The sequence below is a fragment of the Aureococcus anophagefferens genome (genome assembly GCF_000186865.1).
Source record: "Aureococcus anophagefferens unplaced genomic scaffold AURANscaffold_91, whole genome shotgun sequence".
Taxonomy (NCBI): domain Eukaryota; class Pelagophyceae; order Pelagomonadales; family Pelagomonadaceae; genus Aureococcus; species Aureococcus anophagefferens.
The window spans coordinates 7,006-23,271 of record NW_008705641.1 but is presented as its reverse complement, the minus strand read 5'-3'; the positions used below and the strand labels follow the sequence as shown (position 1 = coordinate 23,271).

Below are 16,266 nucleotides of genomic sequence, written 5' to 3'. Positions count from 1 at the left end.
GAGGTCGAGCGTGGAGCAGTCGACGTCGAAGCCGAGCGTCGTGCCGTCCGTCGCGTCGGGCGCGAGGCCCGTGCGCACGTCGACGGCCACGGTCGCGCCGAAACCGTCGGCGCGGCCCGTGAGCCGGAAGCTCGACGCGTTCGCCGACGCCGCGCGCACGGGCTCGTCCGCGACGATCGTTAAGATTCCGCCGTCGAGGTCGAGCACCGCGCGCTCGACCTCGGGCGGCGTCCCGTCGCCCGTGAAGTTGGACGCCGCTTCGAAGTCCAGCGCCGCGGCGTCGTTGCCCGTCGCCGAGTCCGCGACCCAGGCGTCCCCGCCGCTGAGCAGCGTGGTCTCCGCGGCCGTGCAGAGGCTCTCGCGGAGCTTGACGGCGTCGACGTCGGCGCTCCCGAGCCGCACCGTGAGCACCTCGGCGCCGTGGGCCGTCGCGAGGGGCTCGTAGGCGAGCCGGAGCAGCGACAGGCCCGACCGGTAGACCGCCGCGTGCGCGTCGGCGAAGACCGCGCCGGCGCCGGAGAGCCGCACGGACTCCGCGTCCTCGTCCTCGTCCGCCGAGAGGACGATCTTCGTGAGGTCCAGGCTCCGGCGCGTCACGGGCTCGTCGAAGGCGAGGCTCAGCGCGCCGCCGTCGAGGTCGAGGACGAAGGCGTCGAGCGTCGGCGGCGTGGAGTCGGCGACGACGCCGTAGCCCGCCGCGACGCCCTTGCCTGTGTGGAAATCAAATCTTCAACCCGACTTCAATGTGCGCGTATGCGACAGTTTCGATGCGAGCTCTTCGGCTATGCTTCGAGAACTCGACGAGAGCAATCGATTCGTCCAAAAAATCAGCCGAATCGACTTCGATTTGACCGAGCTAGAGAGGTTTGAAGTTTTGCTGGACGCGTCCATTCCACTGGTTGATTTCCACACAGGCCCTTGCTCGTGGGCACCTCCTGGAGCAGGTTCCCCGCCATGTCGGACACGGCGCCGCTCAGCGCCGCGAAGAACGTCGAGTCGACGCCGTTGCCGAAGGACGTCGCGAGCTTCATCGCCGCGAAGTCGCGCGCGCCGATGGCGACGGACACGTTCGTCGACGCGCCCGACGCGCGCCGCGTGCCCCGGTCCTCGCCCAGCGTCGCCACGGAGGAGAGGGCGATGCGCTCCGTCGTCGACTCGTCGCGCTCCGTGGACTGGACGCTCAGGCGGTCGATGTCGAGCGACGACGCGTTCACCGTCTCGTCGAACCCTAAAATCAGGACCGACGCGTCGAGGTCCAGCGACCCCGAGACGAGCTTCGGCCGCGTCGTGTCCGGCACGTAGGTCTCGACGCCCAGAGCGTCCGTCGGCAGCGTGCGGATGCCGTAATTCGCCGGCCAGGCGTTGTCCCGGTAGCACTCCGTGCCTTCGACGTAGACGTTCGTCGTGTCCGCGTCGATGGCCAATCGCGAGACGCGCTTGATCTCGTTGAGGTCGTCGGCGGACAGGGTCAGGGTCAGCGTCGCGGCGTCGTCGGACGTGACGAGCGTGCCCCGGTAGGGCGTGCCCCAGAGGTCGTGGCTCAGGCCGCCCGTGCGGTTGTCGGCCCTCTCCTGGAGCCCCACGCACGTCACGTCGAACTGGTAGGCGTTCACCGTCTCCGAAAACGTCAGATCCAGCAGCCCCTCGTCCATGTCGAGCGCGAAGCTCACGAGCTCCGGCGGCGTCACGTCGCCCGTCCACTCGACGGCCTGCTGCCCCTCGTAGATGGACCAGAACTGCGTGAGCGCGCCGTTGCCCGCCAGATCCTCCGCGAGCGCGTCGGAGAGCGCGAGGTAGGTCAGCGACTCCTGGCTCCCGAGGGGGTAGGCGCTCTTGATGGCGTTGGCGTTCGTCGCGCCCATGGACACGTTGATCCACAGCGAATCGTACACCGACGTGTAGTTCGCGCAGACGTCCCAGTGCCCCGTGCCGTTGAGCGTCGGCACGGGCGTGTCGTAGGTCGGCGCGAGCGACGGGACGTAGGAAGGCGATTCGGTAATGGACGGCGCGCCCGTCATATAGGTCGGCGCGGAGCTCGGCGCGCCCGTCGTCGGCGCGGCCGTCGTCGTATAGACGTCGTGGCAGGGCATGGGCAGGAGCGACGCGCCGGCGTTCACGAGCGACAGGGAGGCCTCGGCGTCGTTCTGGTTCGACGCCGTCTGGAGCACGACGGTGCTCAGGTCCAGCGTCGACCGGTTCACGGGCTCGGAGAAGCGAAAATGCAACGTCTCCGCGTCCATGTCGAACACAAAGGCCTCGAGCGACGGCTGCATGTCGTCGGCCGTGAAGTCGTCGACCTTGACCGGCCGCAGCTGGCCGTCGGCGAGGGCGCCGGACACCGCGCGGATGCTGTCGGGCTGCAGCGTGAGCCACGTGCTCTCTTCGGACACCGCGAGATGCCTTCGGAAGAGCACCGCGAGCAGGTCGTCCTCGGCCATAGCCACGGACACGACGCTCGACGAGTTGCTGGCGGGGAAGACGTCCTCCGTGATGCCCGTCAGCCGGTAGCGCTCCTCGGCCGACGTGAGGTTGCTCTGGAGCGCCACGGCGCTGATGTTGAGCGTCGCCGACTGGACCGTCGCGTCGAAGCTCAGCGTCAGCAGGCCGCTGGCGACGTCGAGGTCGAAGGACGCCAGCGACACGGCCGACGCCGTCGCCGCCGCGGCGAGGAGCCGCAGCGCCGCCACGGCGGGCGCCATCATGGCTGCCCAGCGGACCGCTCGACGCCTCAATGTGAAGGAAACGTTATCTTACGGCCCCCAGGACGTCGCCCTTCTCGAAGTAGAGGACGCGCTTGTCCGTCGCGACGACGCCGCCGAGCAGCTCCTCGATGGCCCAGGTCGCCGCCGGCGCGATGGCCCCGCCGAGCTCGTCGAGCTCGTCGGCGATGTCGCCGCCCTTGATGTAGAGCACGCCCGAGAAGGTGTCGCCGCGCCGGCGCGCCACGGGCGAGAGCGCCGGCGCGACGGTGCGGAAGAAGTCGGGCAGGTTCTTCACGGACCGGCCGAGCACGAGGTCGTGGTCCCCGGCGATGTCCTGGGGCGCGCGGCCCGCGACGGGCGCGACGTTGTCGCAATTTGCGACGTCCGCGCACGATTTCACGACGTCGACCTTCTTCCTGCGCGAGTCGCAGAGCGTGAAGTCGAGCTCCGGCCGGCAGATGGCCAGCGGCAGGCCCGGGAAGCCGCCGCCCGTGCCGACGTCGACGACGCGCGACGCCGGAGCGAGGCCCGCGAAGCCCGGCACGTTGAGGAGCGCGAGCGACGGCAGGTAGTGGAGCTCGACGAGCTTGCGCCGGTCCAGGTCCTTGCGCGACACGACGTTGACCTTGGCGTTCCAGTCGAAGAGGTGCCGCGCGGCGGCCTCGAGGCGCGCCCACTGCGACGCGTCGACGGTCGGCAGCGCGGCGCGCTGGGCCGGGCTGAACCAGTCGTCGTCGGTCGCATGGCTGCGCAGCGATCGCCGCGGCGTCGCCGCGATCTGCCGCCGGCCGACGAAGGCCCAGGCGCAGCGCATGACCAGCAGCAGTCGAGGCAAAAAACTGGCTCCCATGCTCCCCCCACTCGCTGAATTCAAGATCCACAGCAGCATGGCGCGCGCACACTTTGCGGCTTGCCTGCTGGCGGCGCTCGCCGTCTCGGCGGGCGCGCTCGAGTCGCGGAGGACCGCTGCGGTCCCGCTCGACCGACGACGCCACGCTGCGCGCGCCCTCGCGCTGCGCGGCGGCGCGAGCAAGGCGAAGAAGTCCAAGGGCGCGGCCAAGGCCCTGGACCCGACGGGGACGCCGGCCGTCGTGAAGCTGCTGCGGCCCGTGAACGCGCTCTGCGACAAGTACGACGCCGCCGTGGAGTCGAACCCCATGCTGGGCTTCGTGGGCCAGATGGCGCTGACGTTCGGTTCCATGCGGGCGATCAACACCGCGCTGGACAAGACGGAGAAGTCCAAGGCCACGGTCATCGCGCGCCTGCTCTACGTGGGCTTCCTCGTGCTCCACCAGGGCCTGCTGTCCTACATCGAGTCGCTCGTCGTCGCCAAGGACGACGACACGCCGCTCACGCTGCCCGGCAATCCCATGCTCGCGGCGCTCGCGAAGAAGCAGGCCGACGGCGGCGACGCCGGCGGCGTCGCCGGCGCCCTCGTCGACAAGCTCACGTCCAAGGAGACGACGGTGCGCGACTACGACCTCGACATGGTCAAGAAGGGCCGCAACTCGCAGCTCGGGTCGCTCGCGCTCATGTGCTTCCTCCACATCAAGAAGGGCATGGTCCAGCCCCTCGTCGCCCAGGCCGTCATGGGCGTCGCGGCCCTCGTCAAGGAGCCCCTCGTCCAGGCCCACCTCCTGGGCCGCGACCTCGAGCGGCCCTTCGTCGCGCCGCAGCCCGCGTGGCTCAAGGCCATGCAGGCGCAGCACGAGGAGGCCCAGGCCGCGGCGGCGGCCGCCGAGGGCGACGCAGCGGCGGCGGAGGAGGACGAGGACGACGTCGAGGGCGGCGCGGCCGAGGACGAGGACGAGGACGACCTCGAGGACGAGGAGGAGGACTTCGAGGAGGAGGACTTCGAGGAGGAGGACGACTTCGAGGACGAAGAGGAGGAGGCCTAGGGGCGCTGTGTAAAAGAGGTGTCGTTCGAGTTTCTTCACACGCCCTCCTCATTTCGTTGAACGTCTCGTTGAAGGTGTTGAACTCGAGCCTCGGTCCGTCGTCTGTCCGCAGAGCGTCGACGGCGTCGTGCCTTGTCGCGGGCAACGCCTACGAACGCCGTTTTCGACTGTCCGGCCCTGTGCCAGGCCCGCAATGAGCGCCATGAAGGACCGCGTCGCCGCACTGTGCGAGCAGCTCGGCGTGGAGCAGTCCGGGAGCGGTCTGGCCCCCGCCGTGCGCCTGTGCGCCGCGGCGGCGGGCATGACCTACGAGACAATCGTGAAGACCGTCGAGGCGCTCGAGCTGGAGGTCTTCGGCGTCGCGCCGGTCGCGGTCGTCGCGCCGCCGGCCGAGGGGACGAAGCGCAAGCGCGCGGAGCCCCCGGCGGCGGCGGTGAAGCGCGAGCCCAGCGCCGCCGCGGCCGCGACACCCGCGGCGCCCGCGGCGCGGAAGCGGCCGCGCGAGGAGGACGACGACTTCGAGCTCACGAAAGTCCAGTCGCCCGCGGAGCGCGCCGCCGAGTCCATGGAAAAGGCGAAGAAGGACGGCGCGGTGCAAGACATCGACGACGAGGACGAGGACGAGCCGGCGCCCAAGGCGCCGCCGGCGAAGAAGCAGCGCCTCGTGCCGGGGCCGGGCGGCTGCACCTGCAAGATTCTCGCGGCCGGCGGGAACTACACGCGGGCCTGCAAGGCCCCGTCCCACCGGCACGAGTGCCTCTGCAAGGGCGACGCGCCGGACCCGAGCTCGTGCCGGGCGACGGGCTGCCCGTGCACCTGCAAGGCGCTCATCGCCGCCGGCGACTACACGCGGGCCTGCAAGGCCCCGTCCCACCGGCACGAGTGCCTCTGCAAGGGCGACGCGCCGGACCCGAGCGAGTGCCGGGCGACGGGCTGCCCGTGCACCTGCAAGGCGCTCATCGCCGCCGGCGACTACTCGCGGAAGTGCCGGGCCGCGTCCCACCGGCACGAGTGCCTTTGCAAGGGCGACGCGCCGGACCCGAGCGAGTGCCGGGCGTCCGGCTGCCCGTGCACCTGCAAGGCGCTCATCGCCGCCGGCGACTACACGCGGGCCTGCAAGGCCCCGTCCCACCGGCACGAGTGCCTCTGCAAGGGCGACGCGCCGGACCCGAGCTCGTGCCGGGCGACGGGCTGCCCGTGCACCTGCAAGGCGCTCATCGCCGCCGGCGACTACACGCGGGCCTGCAAGGCCCCGTCCCACCGGCACGAGTGCCTCTGCAAGGGCGACGCGCCGGACCCGAGCTCGTGCCGGGCGACGGGCTGCCCGTGCACCTGCAAGGCGCTCATCGCCGCCGGCGACTACACGCGGGCCTGCAAGGCCGCGTCCCACAAGCACGAGTGCCTCTGCAAGGGCGACGCGCCGGACCCGAGCTCGTGCCGGGCGACGGGCTGCCCGTGCACCTGCAAGGCGCTCATCGCCGCCGGCGACTACACGCGGGCCTGCAAGGCCCCGTCCCACCGGCACGAGTGCCTCTGCAAGGGCGACGCGCCGGACCCGAGCTCGTGCCGGGCGACGGGCTGCCCGTGCACCTGCAAGGCGCTCATCGCCGCCGGCGACTACACGCGGGCCTGCAAGGCCCCGTCCCACCGGCACGAGTGCCTCTGCACGGGCGACGTGCCGGACCCGAGCTCGTGCCGGGCGACGGGCTGCCCGTGCACCTGCAAGGCGCTCATCGCCGCCGGCGACCACCCGTCGCGCTGCCGGGCCCCGTCCCACAGGCACGAGCGCTAGTCAGGGCTCTCTTCACTCTTAAGGACGCAATCACCCCGACCCCTTCCATGCCGCGACGGCCTCGGGCGCGAGCCGCGGCTTCGGCGTGCAGGCGAGCGGGACGACGGCGTTGCTCGGCGCGAGCGGCGCGACGACGGGCGGCGCCCACTGCGACGCGCCCGTGAGGACGTTCGCGTAGTAGGTCCGGCCCGTCGCCGGGTCGACGCAGGCCCGCCAGGGCGACGCCGGCGGCGGCGCGGCGAAGACCGGCGGCGGCGCCGCCGTGCGCTCGAGCGTGTCGACGTTGACGTACCACTTGGCCCCCGAGCCGGGCACGACGTACTCCTGCCAGGGGTCGACGCGCCGCGCCTTGATGGCCTTGGACGATTCCTCCCACTCGGCGAAGGCCGCCTCCTCCGGCGCGAGCTGCTCGGACGCGCACTCCTCCATCAGCGGCTCGTGCAGGTGCACGCGCTTCACGAGGCCCGGCAAAGCGCCCAGCAGCCGCGCGAGCCGCGGCGGCGGGTGCTCGCACGCGTCGTCGTCGTCGTCGCCGTCGTCGCACTCGCCGAGGAGGTCGCCCATGTCGTCGTCGCCGAAGTGGCGTCCGGTCGCGGCGTCGTCGACGACGGTCCGCCCGATGCCCATCTTGAAGACCTGGCGCTTGTACATCTTCGCCTCCATCGTGTTGTGCGCCACGAAGCGGTAGACGGAGAGCGGCTTCGTCTGGCCGTAGCGGAACGCGCCGTCGAAGGCGGCGGATTCAACGTCGCTTCAACGTGAGCGTCCCGCGCGCGGTCGTGCCGGAGCAAGCATCCACGCGGCGAGGCCGCTCCGAGCGATGATCGCTCGTCCTAGAATCAGCCGAATCGAGCGGAAAACGGCCGAGCGGGGCGCCTTTGAAGTCGGGCGCGTCGCGCCCTTTCCCGCCCTGGGAGGAACGCCTCCCGCGGAAGTTGACGGCCATGAGCGCGCAGTCGAATTGAGCGCCGGGGTCGCGGCGTCCCCGCGATGGGGCCCGCTCGCCACTCGCGCGCGCGAGGCCACCCCATCGTCCCTCGTGGGGCTGCGCCGGGTCCGCGACGAACACACGTGGCGCGGCGGCCGCGTCGTCGTCGACGGGCGGCACGATCGGGGTGAAGCTCGCCTGGCCGCCGTCGGAGCGGTGGAGCCCGCCGTGCGGCGGCGACGGCCTGGGATGGCCCGAACATGGCCCGAACAGCCCATCATGCAGCCCTTGTTTCTCTTTCGCGTGCGATCGGACAGGCAAACCTCACGATGGGCGTCAGACTCATCCGAAGACGTAATGACGATGGAGGTCCAGCCGACGTCGCCCCGTCGTCGTTTCGTCGGGGCCTCCGGGTGTGGCCGTCGTGCCGCGGGGGCTGCTCGGCGGTCCAGCGGCGCTCGGGGGCCGGCTGGAGTCGGCGACCCAGTATTTTGCCGCTCGGGACAGGCCCTCGATCACGCTTCCGTGCGGCGGCGCGATGCAGGCGCGCGTCGTCCGTATTAACGCGTGTTTGACTTTGCACGTCTGCCCCGGCGGCGTGCCGCGCGAGCTCGCGGTGGCCTGCGCGGCGTTGCCCCGCCAGGTGCGTTCAAACTCCCGCCCCCCTCCTCCATTTGAATGAATTTGTTTCTGGTAGGGATTTGCGGGCATCGACGCGGGCATCGACTTCTGGGAGCGGGTCGTCACCGGCGAGCAGGAGACGACGGAGAACGTCGTCGTCATCTACCTCACCCACGACGTCGCGGGCGTCATCGCGCTCGCGGTCGTCGAGGACGCGCGCGTCGCCGAGCGCGCGGCGTACGTCCACGCCTTCGTGGTCGGCGCGAACTACCGGCGCGTCCTGGGCCTCCGGCTCGGGACGCGCTTCGCCGCCGCGCTCTACGACCTCCTCGCGCGCGACGGCTTCAAGATCGTCATGCTCACGACGACGGTCGGCGAGGGGGGGTCGACGAAGTTCTGGGAGAAGATGGGCCTCCTCCCCATCTCCAAAAGCGGCCGGGGCGCCGCGGCCAAGGCCGCGGCGCGCGCGTTCGACAAGAAGGACATCGCCATCGTCTTCGAGGAGACGGGCGAAGACATCAACCCGCGGCGCGCGCGCCGCCTCGTGGCGACCACGGAAGCGCTTCCGGGCGCGACGATCCGCTCCATCTTCGCGAACCGCGGCGCCGCCGCCGACATCCTCGCGCTCGTCGGCGTCAAGGCGGTGCCGACGCTCGCGGCCTTCGGCCCCGCGCCGCTCCCCACGGAGGCGCTCGGCGCGAGCGAGGTCCTCCGCCGCGCGGGCGTCCAGCGCGACCGGCGGGCGCCGGCGGTCGTCTACGAGCCCGACCCGCTGCCGCGGCCGCGGTCCCGCGGCCCGGCCGCGGCCGCGCCGCCGGAGGCGCCGCCCTGGAACTTCCAGATCGTCGAGGTCGTCGACCTCGACGAGGAACGCGAGGGCCGCGCCTTCCCGCTCCTCGCCGGCTTCGCGCTGCTCGCGGCGGCCGCCGAGACCGGCGCCGGCGCGCCCCGCGCCCTCGCCGAGGCCGACGCGCCCCTCGCCCTCGCCGAGGCCGGCGCGCCCCACGGCGACAAGATGTGCGCGCGCGCGCGCGCGGAGAACCTGGCGCCGGCGGCCGACGGCGCGCCGCCGCCGCTCGGCCGCGGCCGCGCGCCGGACCTCGAGCAGTCGGGGGCCGGCGGCGCCGCCGTCCCCGCGGCGACGCCGGCGCCGGCGCCGGAGGCCGCGTCCTTCGAGGCCGCCGCGGCGCGCGCGCGCGGCCACTTCGTGCGCGGCGACGAGGTCCGCGCGGGCCTCGGCGTCTTCGCGGACAACGCGGAGCGCCGGGGCATCGTCGTCGCCGTCGTCCCGGGCGACCCGGGCGACGGCGGCGACGTCGTCACGGTCCTCTTCGAGGGGGACGAGACGACGGTGTTGGCGCACGCGGAGAACCTGGCGCCGGCGCACCCGGCCGCGCTGCGCGTGGCGGCCCCGGCCGCGCTGCGCGTGGCGGCCCCGGCGCCCGCGGACGAGGCCGCGCCCGCGGACGAGGCCGCGCTCGCGGGCGAGGTCGCCGCGCCGTCGTCGCGGCGCCTCGTCACGGCCTTCGACGAGGCCGCGGGCGACCGCGCGCCCGGCTTCGGCCGCGTCGCGCGGCTGAGCGACGCGCTCGAGCACATCGAGCTCGACGGCGACGGCGGCGGCGGCGCCGCGCCGTCGGCCGCCGCCGTGCCCCTCGGAGCGCCCGAGCCCGCGCGCCCCGACGTCGTCATGGCCGACCCGCCGCCGCGCGACGCGGCCGTCGAGCCCGACGGCGCCGAGCTCGGCGACGCGAGCGACGCCGAGGTCTCCGAGGACGAGCCCAGCAGCGGCGGCTCCGACTCCGACTTCGAGCCGCCGGCGCCGCGGAAGCGGAGCCTGCCGCCGCCGCCGGCGGCGCCGCCGGCGGCGACGCCGTCGTCCGCGCGCGGCCGCGGCCGCGGCGCCGTCGCCGCGGACTTCGCCGCCGCCGCGGCGCGCGGCGCCGCGGCGTCGCCGGCGTCGGAGTCGCCGGCGGGGAAGCGCGCGCGGCGCGCGGCGGGCGCGGACGCCGTGGCGCGCGCGGCGCCGGCGCCGCCGCCGCCCCTCGACGCGGGCATCGTGGCTGTAGCGGCGGCGCCGCCCGCGCCCGCGGCGCCCGCGGCCGCGGCGCCCGCGGCCGCGCCCGCGGCCGCGGCCGCGGCGCCCGCGCTGCCGCCCATCGCCGTCGCCCTGGACGGCCTCGACGGCCCCCTGCGCGACCGCGCGGTCCGCGGTCACGCCGAGGCCGTCGCGGCGCACGGCGACGACGCGCTGCGGGGCTTCCAAGTGTCGGCGAGGAGCGAGGGGAAGAAGGAGGTCGTGCTGGTCCCCATCTTCGAGTCGCCGGTGGGTGGCAAGAAGTACAACCGGTTAGCTGCCTTGGCGCGGCGGGTCGACATCGGCGACGCCGCGCGCCGCGACGCCTTCCACGGGACCAGGGAGCACTTCAACGCGCGCGTCGAGCGGGCGGGCGGCGAGCTTTTCCTGTCGCGGGAGGTTTGGGCCGAGGTCCAGGGGACCGTGACGACCGTCGCGCTGGGCATCGCGCGCGTCGACGCGCTGGCCGAAAAGTACCCCGAGTGCCGCCAGCTCCGGGAGGTGCTGGCGGTGCCCTACACGTCCCCCGCGGACGCCCTCGCCGCGGTGAACGGCGCGGTCCGCGTCGTCGTCGCGCGGCGCGTCATGCTCCTCCGGACCCCCTCGTGTCAGATCCGCACGTTGGGCGTCGTCTCCTCGAGGCGCGCTGTGCCGTTCCGGCACATCGGCGACGCGGCGGCCCAGTTCGCGACCGAGGAGGACGCCGCCGACGCGTTCAACCGCTACGCGCGGCAGCCGCCGCGCTGCATCCCGAACCAGGGCGCGTCTCTGCTCGAGGCGCTGCAGGTCGTCGCCGCGGTCTACGACTTCGGCGTCGCGCAGCAGTTCCTGGGGGTCACGACGGCGCAGAGCCTCAATGGGTTCGTCGTCACCTTAGGGGTCCCCGGCAGCAGGTCGTCCAACGCCACTGTTCGGGTGAGCTCCGCCGAGGCCGCCGGGGTCCTGTACACCCAGGGCAAAGTCCACCTCAAGCGGCTCCAGGGCGAGGCGTTCACGGGCGACCGCGCGAACTTCGGCCTCGACGCCGACGTGCTCCCCGAGGACGCCGCGCGCTTCCTCGCCGCGATCGAGCGCATCTTCCACGAGGCCGACAAGTCCGGCCGCGCCGCCCCGGCGCGGGACGAAGCCGCGATCCTCGCGGAACTCCTCGGCGGCGACGACGACCCGGAACTGCCCGCGCCGCCGCCGGCGCCCGTCGCCGCCGCGCCGCCGCCCGCCGCCGCGTCGCCGCCGGCGCCCGTCGCCGCCGCGCCGCCGCCGCCCGCGCCCGTGGTGCCGCCCCCGGCGCCCGCGGCGGCCGAGCCCGACCTCTACTCGGAGGAGCGCCGCCAGCGCATCTTCCGCCACCGCAAGTTCATGTTCCGCAACAACCTCTTCACCAAGCCCGTGCCCGAGGAGGCCATCGGCAACGACGACCACCCGTTCTGGTACCTGCCGACCTGCCAGACCGTCTGGTAGAAGTTCGTCGCGGACCGCTCGCCCCGCTTCCTCGCCGGGGATCGGGGCCGAGTTCGCGGCGCCGCGCGCCCCCTCCCGCCCGCCGACGCGGCTCGACTCGTCCCGGGCCCGCGCCTCCCCCCGACCACGACCCTCCCCCTCGCTACCCACGCCTTCGAAATACAGCGTACTACTCGTAGCGACGTCCGCGCGTCGCTCGGGGATTCCGGGCTCGGCGGCCGAGGCGTCGCTCCGGGCCGCGACGCCGGCGCTTTGCCGTCGGCACGCGGCCCGCGGCGCCGGCGGACGCACCGGGGCTTCGCGGCGGCCCGACCGGGGCGCGTGACGGCGCGGGAGGCGCGGGAACGTTCCGGCGCGGGCGCGCGCGGTCCCGCGGTCCCGCGAAACCGCGCGCCGCTCGCCGCGATCGCGACGGATTTCCGCGATTTTTGGACGGATCGACGGCGCTCGGTCCCGCCGTCGCGGCGGACGCGGCGCGGCGTCGGCGCGGCGTCGGCGCGGCGTCGACCGCCCACGCCCGAGCACGAGGTCCGTGCCCGAGTACAGCGCGGCGCCGAGGCACGCCTCCAGCCGCAAGACGGCGAGCGCGTCGTCGACGAGCGACGGCGGCGGCTCCGACGCGGGGCCGGCCTCGAGCGTCAGGGACACGGCGCCGTCGGAACGGGAGGCGGCGACGGTGCCCGCGAGCACCGCGTTGAAGGACCCGGACGCGCCGTCGTCGAGCGCTTCCTTCGCGGCCGCGAGCGTCGCGTGGCCGCAAAACGTCATCTCCGAGCCGTCACACGCAAAGTAGCGCACGTCGTACGGGCCGGCGCCTCTGACGATCGCGGTTGGGCCGCCGTGCTCTGCGCGTTGCGCGAGCGCCGCGAGCTCGTCGTCGGCCGGCCAGTCGGCGACCAGCGCGACGCTGGCGGGGTTGCCGCCGCCGCGGCTTTTCGTGAAGGCGTGCAGCTCGACGGCTTTGAGCGCAGCGGCGGCCTGCAGCAGCATCAGGAGCATGGCTTTGCACCTGGCGCCGAGGCTGGGCGCCATGCCACTTTTGCCACTACTCGAGCTTGCACTGCACCTTGAACACAAAGAGGCTGCCCTCGACGATGCTGGGATCCTGATGCGATGCATCGATCCTGATGCGATGCTCCGCGTGATCTCCGCCATGCTGGCCTGCGTCGCACGCGCGCAAAGTCCCTTGCTGAGCGCCGCCTGCCGCGCCGCGGCCGCGCGCACGACGAAGCCGCTGCGCGACTGCATCAACCTGGCGCCGCCGTCCACGGGCACGCGCTCGCTCACGCAACTCATGGAGCTGTACAGCCCCTACGCGCACCACGACCACCGCGTCACCGTGGCGAACGTCCAGGCCGCCGACTTCGCCGCCGGGGACCCCCCAGGGGACGCCGACGCCGCGGCGCCCGCGCACTGGCTCCACCGCTACCGCGACCGAAACCTGACGACGCCGTCGTGCTTCGTGGTCACGCTGAGGGACCCGGCGGCGCGCGTCCACAGCTCCATCAATAATTGCCGCAAGGGCGAGAACTGCTTCAAGAAGAACCTGCACTGGTGCCGGGAGTTCGCGGCCTGGAATTGGACGGCCGACGCCGTCGCCGCCGCGTACTTCGACGAGACCGACCCGGGCCACGCGACGGTCAACGCGCGCACCTGCTGGGGCCTCGACATCTCCACGGCGCAGAAATACCTCGGCGGCCTGGACTGCGCGACGGCGGAGGTCCACTACGTCTGCACGGACCGGCTCCTGGAGGACTTTGCGGCGCTGGTCGCGAGACTCGGCGACAACGCCTCGAAGCTCGAGGCCCTCGAGCGCTCGGGCGCGGACCTCCACCGCACGGGCAACCGCTTCCGCAACGCGTCGCGGCGGCTCGCCGAGCTGAAGTACGGCGAGCGCATCGCGCCGTGGTACTCGTCCCAGCTCTCGGACGACGTGGCGGCGTGGCTCCGGGCGGACGTGTTCCCCGACGACGCGGCGCTCCACGCGGCCTACTGCGGGGGATAACAGCGCGACATTACGAGACCAGGTCGACGCCGACGACGATGCTCGCGCCGGGCCCGCCGCGCGCGCGCTGCGCGTCGAGGTGGCGGCGCGCGCCCGCGGGCTCGTCGGGCCCGGCGACGTAGAGGGACGAGGTCCGGTCCGGCCCCCCCGCGTCGAAGGGCACCCGCAGGGGCGACAGCGCCGCCGCGAGGGCCGCGGGGAGCGCGTCGCAGCGCGGCCGCCGCGTCGCGTAGACGTCGACGTGGAGCCGGAGCCCGGCCTTCTTCCGGCCGTCGTCGAGCACGCCGGCCGCGAGGTTGCCGGGCCAGGCGACGTGGGCGCCCGCCCGCGCGAAGACGACGAAGGTCTGCGCGTCGCCGACGACGCCCAGGGCCGGCCCGTCGGAGCTCAAAAACGTCGCCGTGGCGCACGCCGGCGTCGGGTCGGTCCTCTTCTCGGCCGTGTCGCCGTCGCGCTCGCACCAGAAGACGGCGCCGCCCCGGCCCTCGGGGAACGCCGCGCTCGCCGCGTGGAAGTCGAGCACGTCCGAGACGAGGCGTTCGACCGCGCAGCGCGCGTCGCCGCCGCGCGGGAGCCAGAAGCGCCGTCGCGCCGGAAGCTTCGTCGCGTCGTCCAAGAGAAGCGTCGTCTCCCCGAGCGCGCCGGTCCAGGCGCGCGCGACGGGCTCCGGCGCCGCGGGCGCCTCCACGAGGTCGAAGGCGAGGTCCATGGGCGCGGAGCGCTGGGCGCGCCGCGGGCTACGGTGATACTTACGACCAGACTAGTAGAAGCCGCCCTGCGGGCCCGTGGGCTGCGGCTCTTCGCCCTCGCCGGGGGCGACGGCGAAGCGCTCGCCCACGCTCTTGACGTGGCCGACGGAGCGCTCCGCCATCGCGATCACGCGGCGCGCGCCGAGCGCCTCGTAGGCCGTCGCGATGCCCGTGTTGTGGTGCTTGCACATGTTTCCGGCGGGAATGCGGGTGCAAGCGCGGTGGTCAACCTCGGACCCCGCGAACTTGCACCCTGGAATCCGACACTTGCCGTTCGGGTTCCGCTTCGTCGCGTTCATGGCCATCGTGAGGCAGCGATTGTTGAAGTTGAAGATGGCGCGGGCGCGGGTTGCTCCTTTTTTCCAGAGCCACTTCCCCGCGAGCCAGCACGTCCACTCGCGGAACATGATGCCCATGAAGGGAATCCAAGGTCGCACGTTGAGCGCGAAGCAGAGCATCAGGTACTCGAAGGTGTCGTCGCTGTGGAGGGGCAGGCGCTCGGTCAACCACGCCGGCGCCGGGTCGGACGGCACCCAGCTGAAGACGCAATTCTTTCGCATGTCCGTCACGACCGACGGCCCGACGCCCGCGGCCCAGAGCCGCGCGAGGTCCTCGTAGGTGCCCGCGAAGCGGCGGGGCTTCTGGTCGCCGGGCTGGAAGAGGAAGTCGGCGACGGCGACCTGTTTCTTGGGGTTGCCGTTTTGCGGGTCGAAAGGGAGGTACCCCACGCACATGACCGGCGCCGGCGACATCCCGTTCTCGAGGTGGCCGTAGTCGTACTCCGCGGGGTATAAGATGGATCCTATGAATGATGATGATCGCGTGATCTCGTTGTCGTGGATGGGCTTCTCCCTGGGAACAAACCGCGCGTCCAGGTCCGTGTCGTCCTCGGGCGCGCTATCCGAGTCCTCGAACGTCGCGCCCGTCAGCTGCGACAGCTGCGACGCGGGCCGCGGGGAGCCGTCGATCTGGAGGGACGTCGCGTTCGTCCGCGCGAGGTCGAGGCCCGCGACCTCGACGTCGGCATCGTCCTCGTCGTCGGCGGCGTGCGCCGGCGCCTCCTGGGCCTCCTGCGCCGCGTGGGCGTCGCGCACCTCGAGCGCCTCGCGCGCCGCTCGGACCTGCTCTGCCAGCGCCGCGAGCTCCGCAGCTGACATGGAACCGAGGTCCATGACGTCCGGTGCGACGCACGCGCGACGGTCTTCGCTGTCACGTGCCAGCTGGACAAGTCCTTGTCCAAGGACGCGGCAGTGACGCGCGGCGCTCCGTTGCGTCCTTCAAGCCTCTTCAAGGATCGGCTCGCTGCCGCGCCGCAGACGTCGACGCGCTCGGCGCGCTCCAGGGCGCGGACCGCGCGGCCACCGTGGTCAGCGCGTGTTTTCGGGGGCGCCACCCGAGGGCGTTCGTAGTTTAGTGGGATGCTAGGCCTACTCGCCCTTGAGGATCTCGATGGCCGAGGCGGCCCACTCGCGCGCCGCCTGCTTCGCGACGGCCGACTCCAGCTTCTCCCACCCCATGTCCGTGGCGTCCTTGACGATGCTCAGGTTGCAGGCGCTGCAGCACGGGAACCCCCGCGCGTAGTACTCGATGGTGCCGTTCTCGAGCACGCGGAAATAGTGCTCGAAGACGCGGCCGCCGCGCTTCCTCACGTCGATGTCGCAGACGTTGCAGCGCATGGTTCCGATGGGCGGCTTGCAGAACAGGTGCTGCGCCTTCTGCATCTCCACTTTCGTCTGGTAGCCGCGCGCGCCCCCCTCGTTTTTCATCTCCTTCTCGAAGTAGATGCGCTGGAGCTGCTGCAGGCGCGCGCCGTATTCGTCGGAGGCCGCGGCGCTACCAATCTGTGCCGTTCGCCGGCCGTCCGCGCGGTCCTCGCCCGCTTCGACGTGCCGCTGCAAACTCGCTTCGCTGAAGACTTTCTCATTCGACGCCGTCTTCCGCTTCTTCCGCTTACCTTTGGAGTCCCGAAAACCCTCCCATCCTCGCTTCTTGCACTCCTTTTGTTTTTCCCGCTCCCAAATGCTCAACGGCTTGCC

General features: G+C 72.8%; 5 protein-coding genes across 5 annotated transcripts in view; 3 read left to right on the top strand and 2 right to left on the bottom strand.

The window, feature by feature from the left end:
• Positions 1-2,702, bottom strand: part of AURANDRAFT_68309 (hypothetical protein) — a gene marked incomplete at both ends in the record, with an annotated part of 20,277 nt that extends 17,575 nt beyond the window's left edge. The window contains 2 exons of the mRNA XM_009043963.1: positions 25-710; positions 911-2,702. Of these exons, the coding sequence (XP_009042211.1) occupies positions 25-710; positions 911-2,702 (2,478 nt within the window). The remainder of the gene's footprint in view (positions 1-24; positions 711-910) is intronic.
• A 163-nt stretch (positions 2,703-2,865) lies between these two features.
• AURANDRAFT_15293 (hypothetical protein) lies at positions 2,866-3,342 on the bottom strand (the record flags this gene model as incomplete). Its single annotated transcript, XM_009043962.1, has 1 exon — positions 2,866-3,342. A coding segment is annotated over one exon (477 nt), but the record flags the coding sequence as incomplete, so codon positions are not given.
• A 730-nt stretch (positions 3,343-4,072) lies between these two features.
• Positions 4,073-4,600, top strand: HYP6 (hypothetical protein; the record flags this gene model as incomplete). Its single annotated transcript, XM_009043964.1, has 1 exon — positions 4,073-4,600. The coding sequence occupies one exon, from the start codon at positions 4,073-4,075 to the stop codon at positions 4,598-4,600; it is 528 nt and encodes a 175-aa protein (XP_009042212.1).
• Positions 4,601-5,728: 1,128 nt separating this feature from the next.
• On the top strand, positions 5,729-8,945 carry AURANDRAFT_34485 (hypothetical protein; the record flags this gene model as incomplete). Its single annotated transcript, XM_009043965.1, has 3 exons — positions 5,729-6,275; positions 8,374-8,434; positions 8,819-8,945. Coding segments are annotated over 3 exons (735 nt in total), but the record flags the coding sequence as incomplete, so codon positions are not given.
• Positions 8,946-12,629: 3,684 nt separating this feature from the next.
• On the top strand, positions 12,630-13,481 carry AURANDRAFT_68307 (hypothetical protein; the record flags this gene model as incomplete). Its single annotated transcript, XM_009043966.1, has 1 exon — positions 12,630-13,481. The coding sequence occupies one exon, from the start codon at positions 12,630-12,632 to the stop codon at positions 13,479-13,481; it is 852 nt and encodes a 283-aa protein (XP_009042214.1).
• Positions 13,482-16,266: the final 2,785 nt, after the last annotated feature.